The 15,174-nt window shown below is 43.5% G+C and overlaps 1 protein-coding gene across 1 annotated transcript in view; it reads left to right on the top strand.

Annotated features, from left to right (window-relative positions):
* Positions 1–15,174, top strand: part of PPP2R5B (protein phosphatase 2 regulatory subunit B'beta) — a 574,560-nt gene that overhangs the window by 490,845 nt on the left and 68,541 nt on the right. Inside the window, exons 8-9 of the mRNA XM_069645079.1 lie at positions 413–466; positions 1,528–1,578. Coding sequence (XP_069501180.1) covers positions 413–466; positions 1,528–1,578 — 105 coding nt within the window. The remainder of the gene's footprint in view (positions 1–412; positions 467–1,527; positions 1,579–15,174) is intronic.

A 15,174-nucleotide genomic window follows, 5' to 3' on the forward strand; every position in this document is an offset into this window, starting at 1 on the left:
TGTGTGCAGTTAGAAACACTGGGAAATACACGAGAGCAATGGGCATGAAATCACAAAAATGTGAACTGCTTTTACCATGCCCCAGCTGACAATGAGGAAGGAATTTAGAAGGCGGAGGTCTCCCCAATCGGTGTGCTGAACACACAGATTGCAGTCAAACATACAATCACCGATTGGAATTAAGCATATATATATATATATAACAGTAACTAGGTTTAAGTTCCTCTCCCCCTTAACATACCCCCGGCCCACTCTACTTTCTCTATGTATGCTTCCCGCCGTGTTGCGCTGCCCTCCTCATCCCCAATAGGCCAGGTTGAGGCCTCTGAGCCTGCAGTGCGGTCGTATTGTGTCTTCTCAGGCTGAACACGAATGAATGGCTGTTTCTTTCTTCGGCCCTCCTCTTCCTCAGCTGGCGTATTGCGTGGTACAGTTCCTGGAGAAAGATGCGACGTTGACGGAGCATGTGAGTAACATCTTGGCAACCGAAGGTTTCGGCTCGTGATGTTGTGCATGGCAGCAGCGCCTCATTGCATGACTTATTTCCAAGGCAACAGAGCTGGGTTTTACTGTTTAACGGCCAGCACGCGCAGTTTGGAAGCAGACTGGGACGCCCTGCATGCTTTTGAGGGTTTTACCATTAATGGAAGTTAGTCAGTTAACGAAGAATTCATGTGCAAGGCGATTCTCCTAGAAGCTGTGATGGATTTTTTTACCCCGTGCAAAGTGGCTTTGCACTGCTGAAAAGTGACTTTGCACTGCAAACACAAACCCTGATTCGTGGAACTGTGCAAAGTATTTGTTCAGGGCAAAGTCAGTGCAAAGTTCAGTTTGTACAGCAAAAATGCACTTTGCACTGAAAAATGCACTTTGCACAGTTCCATGAATCAGGGTGTGTGTCGACAGTGCAGTCACGTTGAACCGTGCAAATGTTCCATGAATCTGGCCCTTTGTGTTAGATGGAAGGCGAGTATGTAAAACGGATGTAATATTTAGAACACTGCAAAATGAACATTTAAGCCAAGCTATTATGCAAGTCTATGCAAAAAGGACGAGCATACTTGTCCTTCTTAAGGGATTGCCATGTTATCGTTTATGTTCGCGCCTCGTTCATGCTCTGTCGCACCGGCTCATATCTACCAGGTTCACAACAGGGCTGTGACGAGTAGATGGGCTTTCACCTTTCTGTAGTGTACTTGTGAATGAGCTCATGACCAGTTAAGGGCATCTCTGTAGGCTATTTTCTCAGCTGTAAGGACTGTATCCAATTGCTTGGTAGTTAAACGGGCATCTCATTTCAGGCCATTCATTAAAATCTCATGGTCCACAGAATTCAAGTCAAAATGTCTTTGCAAGAAACCTAGAGGAAGTAGCTCCTAATCAGTTCCTTCATGACACATGTGATTTAAAAACTGTCAATGCTGGCTGACAGGAAAAGCTGCGCTATGTAAGTGTGAACCTGTTAAAATAGTATGCGCTCAGAGGGGCACTGCATTGAATACTTTTTTTTTCTCTGATTTTCAACAGGTGATCCGAGGACTACTGAAATATTGGCCAAAGACGTGCACCCAGAAGGAGGTACTGTCAAATCCAGCAGAATTTGAAGGCCCCTCTTCCATTTCTATGCCGCCACGGTGGACATCAGAGCGGTGGTGCCCAGGATCGGGCTGGGGCATAAAATTGTCATGGGCACCAATGAAAAAGTGGCTCACAGTGGCCCACTGTTGAAAATGGCAATTCATTCCTTTTGTACAGAATGTTTGAGTAGTACCCAAGAGGGAGGTTTTTGATAAAATGTGATGCAAATTGTGCATTTTAAAGAATATTTATTCAGTAACACTGGTCAAAACTACTAGCCGCGTGGTTAAGTAACTCATCAAACTGGCCCACATGGCCCAAAAAAGTGGCCTACTTTGACCAAAAATACAGGCCCAGGGTAGCATTTTGGGGTTTTTAGTTTGGGCATTGGTGGTACCACAACTCTCTCTAGGTGAACGGGGGAGGACCAAAGGGGTAGGGGAATGGAAGAAATTCGGGGACATAGCGGAGAGGGAGGGAAAACGGCAGGGCGGGTATGAGCAACTGTGAGATGGCTAGAGAACGCAGGCGTATACAATGAGGTGCAGCCCGCATTTCAAGCAATCTGATTGGCTGCAGCGCCAAGCCCAGAAGCAAATAAAGGAAGTGGGGAGTTGTTTAGAGGGAGCACAACTCTTTCCCCCAAAGTCTGCTCATCCTTCAAAGTCAGTACTGATCTGCATATTTACTGAGCACTGGGCTCTGCATTCCCGATTGTGCAGGCCACACACACACACACACACACACACACACACACACATCTTCAAAAAATGAAGACAAGGGAGATGCATGAGTTTGCAAATCAGAGTTTCGCCCTTGAGAGTTGAACAGACCACTGCCCCATGGATTCTCTTGTCATGTCCAACCCCCTTTTATAGTGCCACCAGTATCAGTATGTAACATAACAATTAGTCGTAAAACAAAACACATAAACTTTCCAATTCACACACTTTTAGAAAATGTAAATAACATTGTACAAAATGATTGATCCTGTACGCTGTATAGTCCCAATTTATAACCCCTAAACCGGTTTCAGCATCAATAGGGTGGCCCGATGGAAGCTGCACCGTGCCTAGTCTTCGTCAGAGTAAAGTTATTGTTTGAAGTCACAAACAGCCTACTGTTGGCCACAATTTTAGCCATAAACTCCCTATAATAATGTACTAGAGCTTCACAACACCTTGCAGCGTGAAGGGACCGTCACTGTAATAATTTACTAGGACTCACATGGTCCTTTAAGTCAACCCTCTGTGGTGCAGAAGCCATAGCTATACTTGTGTACTAGAATCTTGGGGATTATCGTATTAAGCCACCTGCTGTATTATCTGCCATTACAGTAATATACTCTGACCCCCCAAACAATTGTGTCCAGCTCACAGGTGGACTGGCCCATAGGGAATTCTGGAGATTTCCCAGTGGGCCTCTGCATCCTGGGCCTCTTATGTGGTAACCTATTTTATTTCCTAATTTTCCCAAGGAAAATGGTCGGGCTTGCCCAGAATGTGTAATAAGGGGCCACTTTGAAAATGATTTCCAGGGCCTATTTTGGTTCACAGTCCACCCTTGGATACCTTTTGTTGTGTGCAAGCCATCAGTAATAACAGGATTCCCTGGGTCCTCATGTCCAACCCTATGCTGTGGAATATTAAATATCACTATGCTAATGTAATAGCTTTTCATGGGTTTTGATAGGGCAGATCTACGTGATTACTACGCAGCGTGAAATTGCGAATCTGAAAATATCGAATTTCAAAATGGAGCTGCGCAGTGATCGCATAGATCACTTTCCCGGCACCCTGCATCCCCCGATTTACCTTTTTGGCAGCACACACAGAAGTGTGCCGCCGACTCTCCTCTATCCCTGCGGCGTCAGTTTCCTTACACTAACCGGGCTCCTTTTTCTTTTTTTCCTTTATTGTCCCCCACTTCCAATGTCATGGAAGCGGGGGGCACCCCCGCAACTCCCAAAGCCCATCTTGTCTAACACAGGAGTGGGAGACACCCCTGCAACCCCTGCTTGCCATATTCGGTATTATGGGCTTCAATATTTTGATTTTTTTTTGCCCAGCCAAATGTGCAGTGAAAGCGCATTCAGCATTTATTTTCTCGATTATTTCGACCAGTACCAATAGGGCGCATTTGTAGCATGAAGCACTGTGCTAGTAGTAAGCCTGAGTGGAATGAGGGCCTCTGCGAAGGTGTCGCGGTTTATTACGCAGTCAAACTGAACTCAGGGTATTCCTTTCCCCCCAATGAATGTGGAGCTTAATAAAGTAATATTAGGTTTTGTTGAGGTTCAATTTGGTAAGGCCTCCAACCCATCTCACACCCAACCCCCAACAAGTACCTGTACCACAAAGGACTAGGAACCAGGCCGGTGTGTATTCAGAATATATATATTTATTAATTTATTTAAACCAAATTTGACAAATAGATAAACATCATCCACCAGTGCTGTGGCAACACAAGAACACAAATGACTTCCATAAAGGCACCAACACAGAAATAACACTGAGATACGCAGTCACAATTATTTCTTTTTAAATCACCCACCAATACAGAAAAAGAACAATTCAAGACACACATTGGCAGAGAGTGGGAACACAATGGGAAAATCATTTTGGCATTCTAATTACAGATGCAATATGAGGGAAAGAAAAGCAAGGCAGTTTTGGTCAAAGCACAATGGGACCAAGGGGGCAATTTCGTTTTGCACCCTGCACATGCAAATGCACTACCAGGCTTCACACTTCTGATTTAAAATGAAGAGTATCAATGGGGAATTTGTTTTGCACCTTGCACACTCACGCGGAAACATGGTTTTGGGATTAATTCTTTTGGCAAATCTTTGTCAATACTGCCTCAAAACACACTGGGAAGAGCTTGTTGGTTTCGAATGGCAACAAACCACCACCCGTGATTTCTATAGGGGAATTAATTGATTTACTTTAATTACATAAGCTAAGGATCTACACAGACAAACAGGATATTTTGCTATAGTGAAATAACTACAACAATGCTTGGTAATGCAGGGCCTATACAATCTATGACTTTGGAGATAGTTTTACTTACACGAGAGGCCTTGGAATGGGCATTAGGGAAACACAGGGCACTGCTGGGACAGCTATGGTGTCAGTCAAGGAGAGTCTCCTCTAAATCCTCCAAGGGTTCCCAGTCAGCTTTTATGTCTGCTGGTTCCTGTCTCCACTACAAGATTTAGGCCTCTCTGCTGGGATGTTTCTCACAAGAGTTCAGCCGCAGGCTGCCTCCCAGAATAAGTGGAAAAAGCCCAGTTCTAATGCAAACTGATCTACTTATAGGGCAAATTACATCAGAAACATGTCATGATTCCCACGAAAGGGATTGGTTGCTTTTCTCTACCCACCTCCCACTTGTGTGCTAATAGGACAAGGAGATGGGGGGAGTGAGTCAGGACAGCTGTGGGAGGAGAACACTTTGTCATCCCAATTTGACAGGGGCTCGGCATGTTTAAACTCACAAAAATCTATCAACATGGCAAGGACCCTACATTTTCAAATCTTTACATGTATGAATATCTTTTTAAGAACTTCATTTTAAGGCAAATCTGGTGAGGCCAGTCTGAATTCGGCACGCCCTTCCTATGCAGAGATACAGGTTTTCTTCATTTACGCAGGAGCCATATCAGTGAAACATATGCTCCTTCATAATTTTCATGATACTTATTTCCTTCACCCCCACACCAAATGTCTCGGACTCAAGGAAGGGCCCAAATTACATTTTCATTAATAACTTTAGCTATGTTTATCACACACAGATCGTTTTAGCATGGTTCAAAGAGGGCGAGTGTCACCTTTAATAAAAGTCTGGCATGACCGTTGTGACATCTACACTGCCCCTTTTAGGCAATACAATGTATTTTTCCATTCACTTAAACTCCAGCTTCACAGAACTCACTCTAGCCCCCACCCTTGTTCCTCTAAGTTTCATTTATCCTTAAATATGTGACTAGGCAGAGCCTGACTCATGTTTGTTAGCCTATCCCTCTTCATGGCCTGTGAGGCAGTGATAGCAACTTTAATGGACATTTTATGGGACTTGTGACCTCAAGGCCACTTCTGCTGAAAGAGCAGGCATGGCCTTATCTGTCTTTACCGTGGTTTACATCTAAGCAGTGTATTTCTTTGTATATTTTAGTAATGGCTTTGATTGATAGTTGACACCCAGGCCTGTGTCTTAAGGACAGCAGAGGAAAGGTCTTGGAGGTTAGTTTCATGTTTGAAGAAATGACCAACTTGTGTACCCTGCAAGCCATGGCCTTTTAAACTCCCACTAAGTGGGAGTTTAAAAGTGGACATTTTCAAAATACATGAGTATCACTTCTGGATTGTCCATATGTACAGGGCAGTTACATGAGGAAACAATGTTCAAACTTTGAAAGTCCAGTGAGCATGTCTCTTAGCATACTGTCATTTGGATGGGGGGGAAACAAAAAGGAGATTCTTTATTTTTTGTCAATGCAATGAGCTTAGTTTCACTTTAGCTGGCTGGAGCACAATCTGGCATTTCATTGAAGATAATGTACACACTACTATATCTTGAAGTAAAAGTGCAGCTCTCCGTGGATTGTGTGAAATGGCACCATCAGTCACATGCCTTTCTTTTCCTTGCTGAAATACACTGCGCATATCTTCACACTTTTGAACTTCCAGCCCACTTTCTTTCCTTGGTGATTTAGGCCTGTTTTTGGTTCAATAGGCCTCATGTCTGACATCATCATTTCTGTGCTGGCCCTGTTTTCAATGGGCACTTGCAAATCACTCTAGCCTCTTTATGTCTGGCCCTCAGGTGCTATATTTCACCCCCTCAAAGGTTCAGGTTTGATAACAGACATGCCTGCCTGCCAACAAGGCGATTAAGGCTATAGGAATCCTGAGACGTGCAAACTGATTCCAAATATAAAAAATACAAACACAAAATGGTGGCTTAAAGGAAAAATTGAATTTCCTTTTCTGTTTTATGGAATGCGGCAGAGACATGGCCCTCCTAAGGGTGACTGCAACAGGTAGGTAACTGGTATGGGCTGGGGGTCGAATTCGGTTGGGGTTGCCAGGGGAGTGTGGGTCACAGTGTAAGTTGGGGGGCAGGGCCAGGGGATGAGCAAGAAAAGGATGGCAGATGGGGACTGCCACCAGCAGGCCACTGTGGAACTCATGTGGTTGCTGGCCTTTCACACTCAGGTTTCAGGCCACATCATTGGTTGGTGTCTCACTCTGGGAGCTAATCACAAGTCTGTCCCAATCCTGCTATAATACAGGTGTCATCACTTTACTAATGTACTTGGTCTTCAAATGTAATGAACTACCACTATGCCAACATGCAGGTGCTTTGTGGATCATTATGTCCTACCCTTACGTGATGCAGGAACAATCATTCAATTAATATACTGGTACCTTGTGGATTGTCGTGTGAGACCACCCACTGTGGTATAGCACCCATCACTGTACTAATGCACTGATTATTTATTCAAGTCAATGTAGGAATGGGCTTGAAAACATCTTAATAGTTGTATTTATATTTATTAACTTCAATGTGGTCTTCCCTTCTGGTTCTTCACTGTCCTGTAAAACTACATATAGTTCCTTTATGCCCCCACCCTCCATTCACAACCTTACTTCCGTCCAAATCTGCTTCATTCATGTTCACACTCGAACTGTGGTCCACAACCCTATTTATGATCCATACCATGCCTTCTACATTGCATCCGCTTGGTGCAATATATGTATGCTTTTGCCAAGGACATTTGATAATGTCATGATATATTTTTTTTTTCAAAGCCATTGTAATGCATATTTCAAACTATACTTGCTACCTGGTTCTCCCGTATCACCAAGCTCACACTTGCCTATAGGACAATAGAGCAATGCTAGAACCAAAAACACAAAATGCTGGCATGGGTCAGTTACTTTGGTGAAAGTGGGCCCCTTTTTTGGCTCATGAGGGTCAGTTTGATAAGTTACTTCACCATGCATCTATTCGTTTTGACCAGTGTAACTGAATACATATTGTTTTTAATGCACAATTTGCATCACACCTTATCAAAAACCTCCCCCTTGGGTACTACTCAGTCTGTCACAAAAGGAATGAATTGGCATTTGCAACTGTGGGCCACTTTTTCATTGGTGCCCGAGACAATTGTATGGCCCAGTCCGACTCTGTATGTCACTTCCTAGTATTTTTCCAGCTCTCTTGTTCGCACAAGGCAGATCTTGTGTAATATGTCAGATAGGTGGGTCTAGGATTTGTTGCCAATTACCACCATCAGCATGCAGAACAGGCAGAAGTTCTAGATCGCTAATAAAGAATTTCAGGAAAATATTTTTTGATCTTCTGTTTTACAGCAGAAAACTCCTTTCACACACCACAAATGACTTTCATATCGAAGGCAGGAACCATTACAGCTGGCGTCATTTCATACTGTCTGTCCTGTACTGCTAGGACGATCACCAATGCTCCTCTTCTGAGCCAGGAGCCATTCACACTTCAAAGGTCCAGAACACCAAACATTTTCCTGGATTGAATTAATCAAGACGTTATACCAGAAGTCATCACTCATATCAGTCAATAGTTCAAAAAGGCAATCTTCTTTCCAACTAGCTTTTTCCCTCTTAAGCATCTCACCATCACTAACCACCAACCCCCTTTACGAGGCCCGTTTTAATCCTTCTGAACGGCAAGGCCTCGACCACTATGATCCATGGCTATTAAGCATAGTGAAGCAAAGTGTAAACGCCAATTTTCCCCCAAATCTCTACACATTCATTGTCTGTCTTAATGCAGATCCCAGGAGATGAAAAATAGCTTTATGCTGCATGGCCTAGTTAGTACGAGAGGTTGCCCTTTTAGCTATTGTACCATGTCTCAGAACACAGAGGACGTGCAACGTCTTGGTCAAAGTTAAAACTTGACACTCCTGCCTGCTCTCTGCATCCTTTGGTTTTGTTATAACAATCCATGTTCTTCCTTGAAGTGCTGTCATTAATACCAAGTAGGACATGTGCTGTTCTCTTCTAGACCATGTTACTTTTATGCTCTGGTGAGCACCCTTAATCATTGGGTCCAAAAAGCCCAAGCACTATTGACCCTGTGGACCCATATAACCTCTAAGCCAGGCTTCACATCAGTGAAATCGAGGTAGTTTTTTCCACTCATTCCATCTTGTTCTGTCTTGGTGTAGAGAGTAGAAAACCTTCCCAAGAAGCCACCAATATCTTCCATTAGAAACTCATATCCTAAAATCTCCATCATGATCAATCTCAGTTTTATCGCATGCCTGCTGTAGGTTCTCTAGAAACACAAGGTCACTGGGCAAAAGTAAACAAATTCTCATACGAGTTTGCCATTTCTCTACCCATGGTATGCCTTCTCCGTGTTCAAATGGGAGGTTGCAATTTTGTATAGGGGAAATGCAACTACATGGGTCTACTTGAACAAGCAACAAAGCCCTCACACTTTTTTCTTAGCTGTTTGTCCATGGGAAGGTGGGAATAGACTTTTAACACTTAAGGCCATCCATCTTTCGAGAGTGAAGAAGTTTGAGTCAAAAAGGTTTGACAGACCTCTATCATGCCCCACACAAATGGACCTTCTCCCAGTGGATTGTCAGCAGTAATTGTCTCCCACAAGATTGCATCATTGCCACAATACCCACATTCCAACAATATGTGATCTGTGTGGGCAAATTTCCTCGGAATGACTTCCACTTTGAAATGCAATCCCTTCCACTGATCTACAAAGTCATTCATTCAGTAAAGAGCAATAAGTGTGCCCGCGCTGAGATATGTCCATCATACTCAATCTAGATCAAGACTTTGGCATAGGACTCTCGGTCTTCCACAGAAACCAGAATGTTTGCTTCAGAAACAAAATATGTTTTCCATTCCTCTATTTCAAATGTTAGGTTTTAGTTCCTGAAGTATTTGAATTCAGGCCACTGAACCCGTAGCCTTTCAATATTGAAATCCTGAAAGCAGCCATGAAAGAGGTAGCCAGATCACCATCAAGGTAAATGCAGGGCCATCCTAAGCAATTTTGGGGCCCTGGGCACAGACATCTTTGGGGCCCCCTCCACCAAACCAACAGAATTAAGTGATCAAGAATATCTGACCCCGTCCCCCACCCCCTGACGCGATCACAACCCATAGGTTGATGTGCTGCCTCACAGCTTAAAAGTAAGCATGTTTGCTCCCTTTAAGTCCCCTTACCCCCTTCATTCATGTTCTAATCAGAACGATAAACAAGTACCATTTGAAGGCCAACATTATAAGTCTACAAAGAGGTTACTTCTGTTCTAGCATAGATACAGGGGAGTTTTTATCAATAGCATCCAGGAAGGTGTGCAGCCTGTAGTATTAATGCAGGGCTGTATGTAAAAGGTACATGTAACCCAGAATGGACAGAGAACTCACATTTACTGCCTCACAGAATGCAAATGTGCTCAAGCACGGATAGAGGAGACCAATTGGGAGGAAGGAGAAAGCTACACATATCATAGCATGGATAGTGGATGAATGAATTAATATTTTATTTATATCACGCTCGTACACAAGTGTTTAGGTGATGCTGATTAGAAGCTACCAGGAAGGTGTCTGTATCCAGACAGACTGAGATTATAAAGGGGTACATGGTTTTCAAATAGCGTTGCCATTAGAAATCAAAAGAAGAATTGCTTGGGGTGTCCAATTTATCAATGCTCACTATTATAGTGGATGGAACACTATAGCCAGTGAAACCATGAGTGAGGCTGTTTTGAAGATCATACCCTGAGAAGGAAATCTCTCTGAAGGGCCTCCAATTTTGAAAGGTCTAGTGACTGGCGATTTTCGAGAGGCTAGGCAATACAAGATTAAATTAGATACCCAGCATTACACTGGGTGAATCTGGGATTTGTGCCAACTCTGCAATTTCTGCATTTGAACACTTTCATTAGCAGTTCTTACCATGAACTAAAATAATCTCATTTTTATAAAACCCACTTTAAAGTACACCAATCACATTACCAAACATGACCATATTTTAAAACAAAATAGTATAGAAGGGTGTAACACAGAATGATTCTAACTTCATTCTCTCCATCATCAAGAGTATATAAGTACCAGCATACCAATCAGTGTGATTTAACAGATTTAATCTGGGTTTGTCTTTTGTATTTTAAAGCTTTGCATACTTCTAAAACACTGGCCTGTAAAATTGTCATTTATAAACGTGCAGAAAAAACTTTGACTTTTACAAACATGCAAAGTGTTTTTTGTGTCAAATGAGCAGACTTTAAAATATGCTTGTCCGAGTCCTGCACCATGTGGTCTGTTCCCTTCTGTCTACCAACCCTTCCACTCAAATGACCTAAATAAGAAGAAAGATCACGTAATGGGCTAAACGATGCCACCAGCACGCGAGAAGGCGAACTTCACAGAAGACAGTACAGTAATGTATGAGATATGAGATGATTTGACCAGGATCACTGTATTGTCTGCTGGCAAATCAGAATACAAGCATGAATACTTTGGTTCCAAATTTGGATACTTATTCATCTCTTGGACTAACAGTTTATGCTCATTGTTGGTGGTGATTGCCTAGGTTTTACAGCACCCCATCTGAACAAACCAATTTCTAGACCTTCACCATAAGGATGACATGTTCGTTTTTATTGCAACCCATATCTAGTGCAGGTGCATTACTGATAATAGCACCTGTTGTGCTGCAAGGCAAAGTACATATGCAGGCAGGTTTATAAACTTCAGACAAAGGAAAGGCTCAGGCAGCCTTACAGGAATGTGCTATTCTAATCTTGCGTAGGAACACATATCTCTGCAATGTGTGCTTAACAAACTGAGCTAACTTCTGAACCATTGTGGCACTCAATTTACCAATATGCATTTCAAATTTGGCCATTGCACATGATAAACATAATTCCCACAGGAAGAAAAGAATGCTACAAGAGTTGTGCCGCAAGGAACACACAAACTATACATACCACAGTGAACACAAAAAGCATTACATGAGAACTGATCGAGGCAGAATATACTTGCCAAAACAGACAGGCAATAGGTTTAGAGCCTCAGAACCATGCCATAAAATATCATGATGTATGCTATTTAAGTCTTGTGAACAAAGGAGCCTTACTCCTTTAGATCAGGCAGCCTTGTGGGCCCCCTCCAAGATGGGGGCCCTGGGCAAGTGCCCCTTTTGGCCTCCCATAAAGACGTCTCTGGGTAAATGGATCGTGAGTTGTAACTGCATCATGAACAAGATTAACAGAAACACTGCTGCATATTCTTCTGATGCTGGCTCTCGTCTTCTCTCTGCATGGCACGCCACAGAGCCCATCTTCTCAAATGCATTTGCCATTGGATTTCAATCTTTGTTTTGGCCTTTGGACACAACCCCTGTTTATACCCATGATGTCCAGACAACAAAAGTGTTTTACTAGGGCAGCAGGTGAGGCCTCTCCCTCACCGGAACATACTCATGAAGACAACTTGGTCGTCTTGGATTTCAGTTCTTGCATCCATGTCTAGGCAGTTTTTCAAATCTAGGATGTCTTCTCTAAGATGCCACTTACCATACGTCCCGAATAAAGGTCTTTGTGTAGAGCTGCTGTAGCTGCCTTCACTCTCTCATTGAAAGGCAACATGCTCTGTCCGGTGGGAAAGTCTTTTTTAGGATTTAATTCACGTAGGAAGATTGTGGTTACAAGCAATGTAACAAATGTCAAGAGTTCTACAAATGCATTATTTATTTTTATATTAGTACTTCACCTGCGCTCTTCTAACCCAATATGTGGGAACTTCTATTTGCTGGAAGGCTAGTTCCTGAAAATATACTGGTAGTGAAGCAATTTCATGTGAAAGACTGGAACATCTTTGTGAATAAACCTACAAGATCCTCGCATACGTACACCTGCTGCTGCAAAATATTGCCTGGGGTTCATTAAACAGGATTGCATGGATTTCACTAATCCAAATGATGACCACTGCAGCGGGCAAATAAAGAGCGACATTTCATGTTGTATTTGTGCATGGGATTGCAAGAGTTGTTTGCAGTTTTTTAAAAACTGTATATGTCTACCATGCAGGAGCTGAAGACTAATTTAGACGAGCACTCCTGCCTAATGATAAGACTTGAACGATAATGGATCAGAAAGCTTCATGACTTGCCCTTGGCTGTCAGATGCAAGACTATGCCTGGGACTTATATCTGAAGAATGGCCTGGGTGCCAAAAGGCATGACGGCCTGTAACAGCCAGACTGCATCAGAGGCCATGGCGCACCATGCGAACACCAAATACCCGGAAACAACGGAGGGGCCCGCGGGAAGCAATGACGTGGCCACTGGAGAAGCAGATCTCGAACCTGAACGTTCGGGCCGAAAGGAGGAGGAGGAGGACACTGAAGGAAGCAGTCATTTGTGGTCGGGGGCAGACCTGGGTGCCATCCGCGAATTGTGTTGCCTGAATGCGGATAGTGGAAACCCTAACGCACGGCCGGTAGTGGGGTTGAGAAGTGGCGTGGGTCCTACGGGCGAGGAACGCGGAAACCACGACACAGGTGACCAGACGGAGCAAGGGTCTGCCGGCGTCTGCCGCGTGTACCGCGGCACGAACGACCAATGGGGGGTGGTTGTTGACGCAAGACGCCACAAACGGGTAACGGAGCAAAGAGAAGCAAAAGAACCGTATAACCTCACACTCGTAAAACAGAGAAAAGAGACCAAAAAGAAGGATATTAGAAGGACTTTATCCTTACCAAAGCTGGGGACCTCTGACTGTATAAACCCCAATCTTCACCTCGTGGCACATGACGCAAAGACATCACGGCGACTGGGAGCACAGAAGGAAGGGGGCGGGGCTTGGGAGGGTTTTTATATCCTCCGACATAAGGAGAAACCTGATTGGGTCAAAAGTGGCCAGCCCCTATATAAAGCAAAGAGAGACAAAGGACTGATGGGGAGTTCTCTTTCTTCTTTCAGAATCGGTTTGGAAGCGAGGAGACCACAAGTCCATACCAGTGGGATTACGAAGATTAAACAGAGATTTCTACCTTACACTCGCAGAAAACCCATCAGAGTCATCCCGGCTGGAAAGAGAACTGATATTTGATTTAATATTTTCTTTTTATTTCTTAAAAGTCAATAAAGACTGACCTTTGTTCAAGTTACCTGCCTAGTCCGAGTGGTCTGTCACACGGCCATTGCCCATTGGAAATCTCATGATACCAGAGAATGAAACCAATGGTGCAGACAATGTGTGGACTTCCTCTGACTGTGAACATCATGTTTCACATCAGCTCCGTCAGGGCAGGAGAGCTGAGAGTAGGAGCAATCGTGTCCAATCCAAGAGATTATGCAAGAAATACCTGATGCGCCCGGTGTTACGGATGGAAGCCCCTTTTGGCTTGTAAAAAGCTTGTAGACAACTGTCTGTGCATGTCGATGCCCCTTGTTACATAGTTGCCAGACCTACATCACTGCCCGCAGTCCTTTTTCTTCTTCAGCGCCCACTTTCTTTCGTTCTTATCCTCTGGATTCCAGCTACTATTCTTCTATTTATTCTTCTTCCGCCAATCATTCGTCCCCGTCCTAATCATATATTGCCTTGAGTGGAGTTCATAGGCACTTAAAAGCTCAGGACGCTTGCGAGTACTGCCTCATCAGGAGATGGTTAATGAGCAGCAAGCCACGGCCACCTGCAATGTGAAGCGCACCTGTTTCTTCCTCTTATGTGCTCCATGAAGCATTTCCCCAAGTCATCTAGAAGTGCTCCAGAACTATGATGCATAATACCGGAAGCAGTGTTAACTATCAAAGGGGAAAACAGCAATTTCTCTGGAAAAAGTTGCTAATAACACCAATGCTTTTTCTTCTTTCACATTTCAGGTGAAAGGGTTTTCTCAAGCCTTTTTAAACCCCCCATAACTTTGTTGGTGTTTGCTACACATGCCCTAATGCTCCAACCTCAAGGCTGTCAAGACTGTACTGCACTGATGATCCCTAATAAGGGTGAAGCCGGTATGTTGTTTTCTTCAGCCATCAAAAATGACTGTCGTGGGTTGATCAAGCTATGTGTAAAGTAGCACTGCCTTGTGAGACAAAGACAATGTCCTGAAGCTTGCATTTGGGCTAATTTGCTTACCTACAATTCCTTGCTGGCGTGGCTCTGAACTGGAGATGAACTTCCAGCGGTCTTTACTAGGTGGCGCTGTGGTATGTGTGACTTGCCTTATTGGCTTTTTCGTCTTTTACACTCGAAATCAAACCAGGACCTGGCTAGAGGAAAGCTCTTATTGATCTTTGTAATGAAACCGCCAAATTCCACGTAGCACAATTTTCACACCACAAATCATCTCCTGCCAATGTGCAAATCATTAACAAACTTCTGAAAGAATGTAGCATTTATGTAGGGAAATGCTGAATTTCCTTTAGCTTCCCAGAGGATTTCATTTCTCTGCCTTGAGCAAATGAAAGATTTAGCATGCAAAGCTCTTTGTAAACTTTTGGCATTGCAGACACTATTTCAATTGTTTTGGCAAAAGAAAGAGGACATGTGTTTTATCCATTCCA

The sequence above is a fragment of the Ambystoma mexicanum genome, chromosome 2p (assembly GCF_040938575.1).
Source record: "Ambystoma mexicanum isolate Mex_15411 chromosome 2p, UKY_AmexF1_1, whole genome shotgun sequence".
Classification (NCBI taxonomy): domain Eukaryota; kingdom Metazoa; phylum Chordata; class Amphibia; order Caudata; family Ambystomatidae; genus Ambystoma; species Ambystoma mexicanum.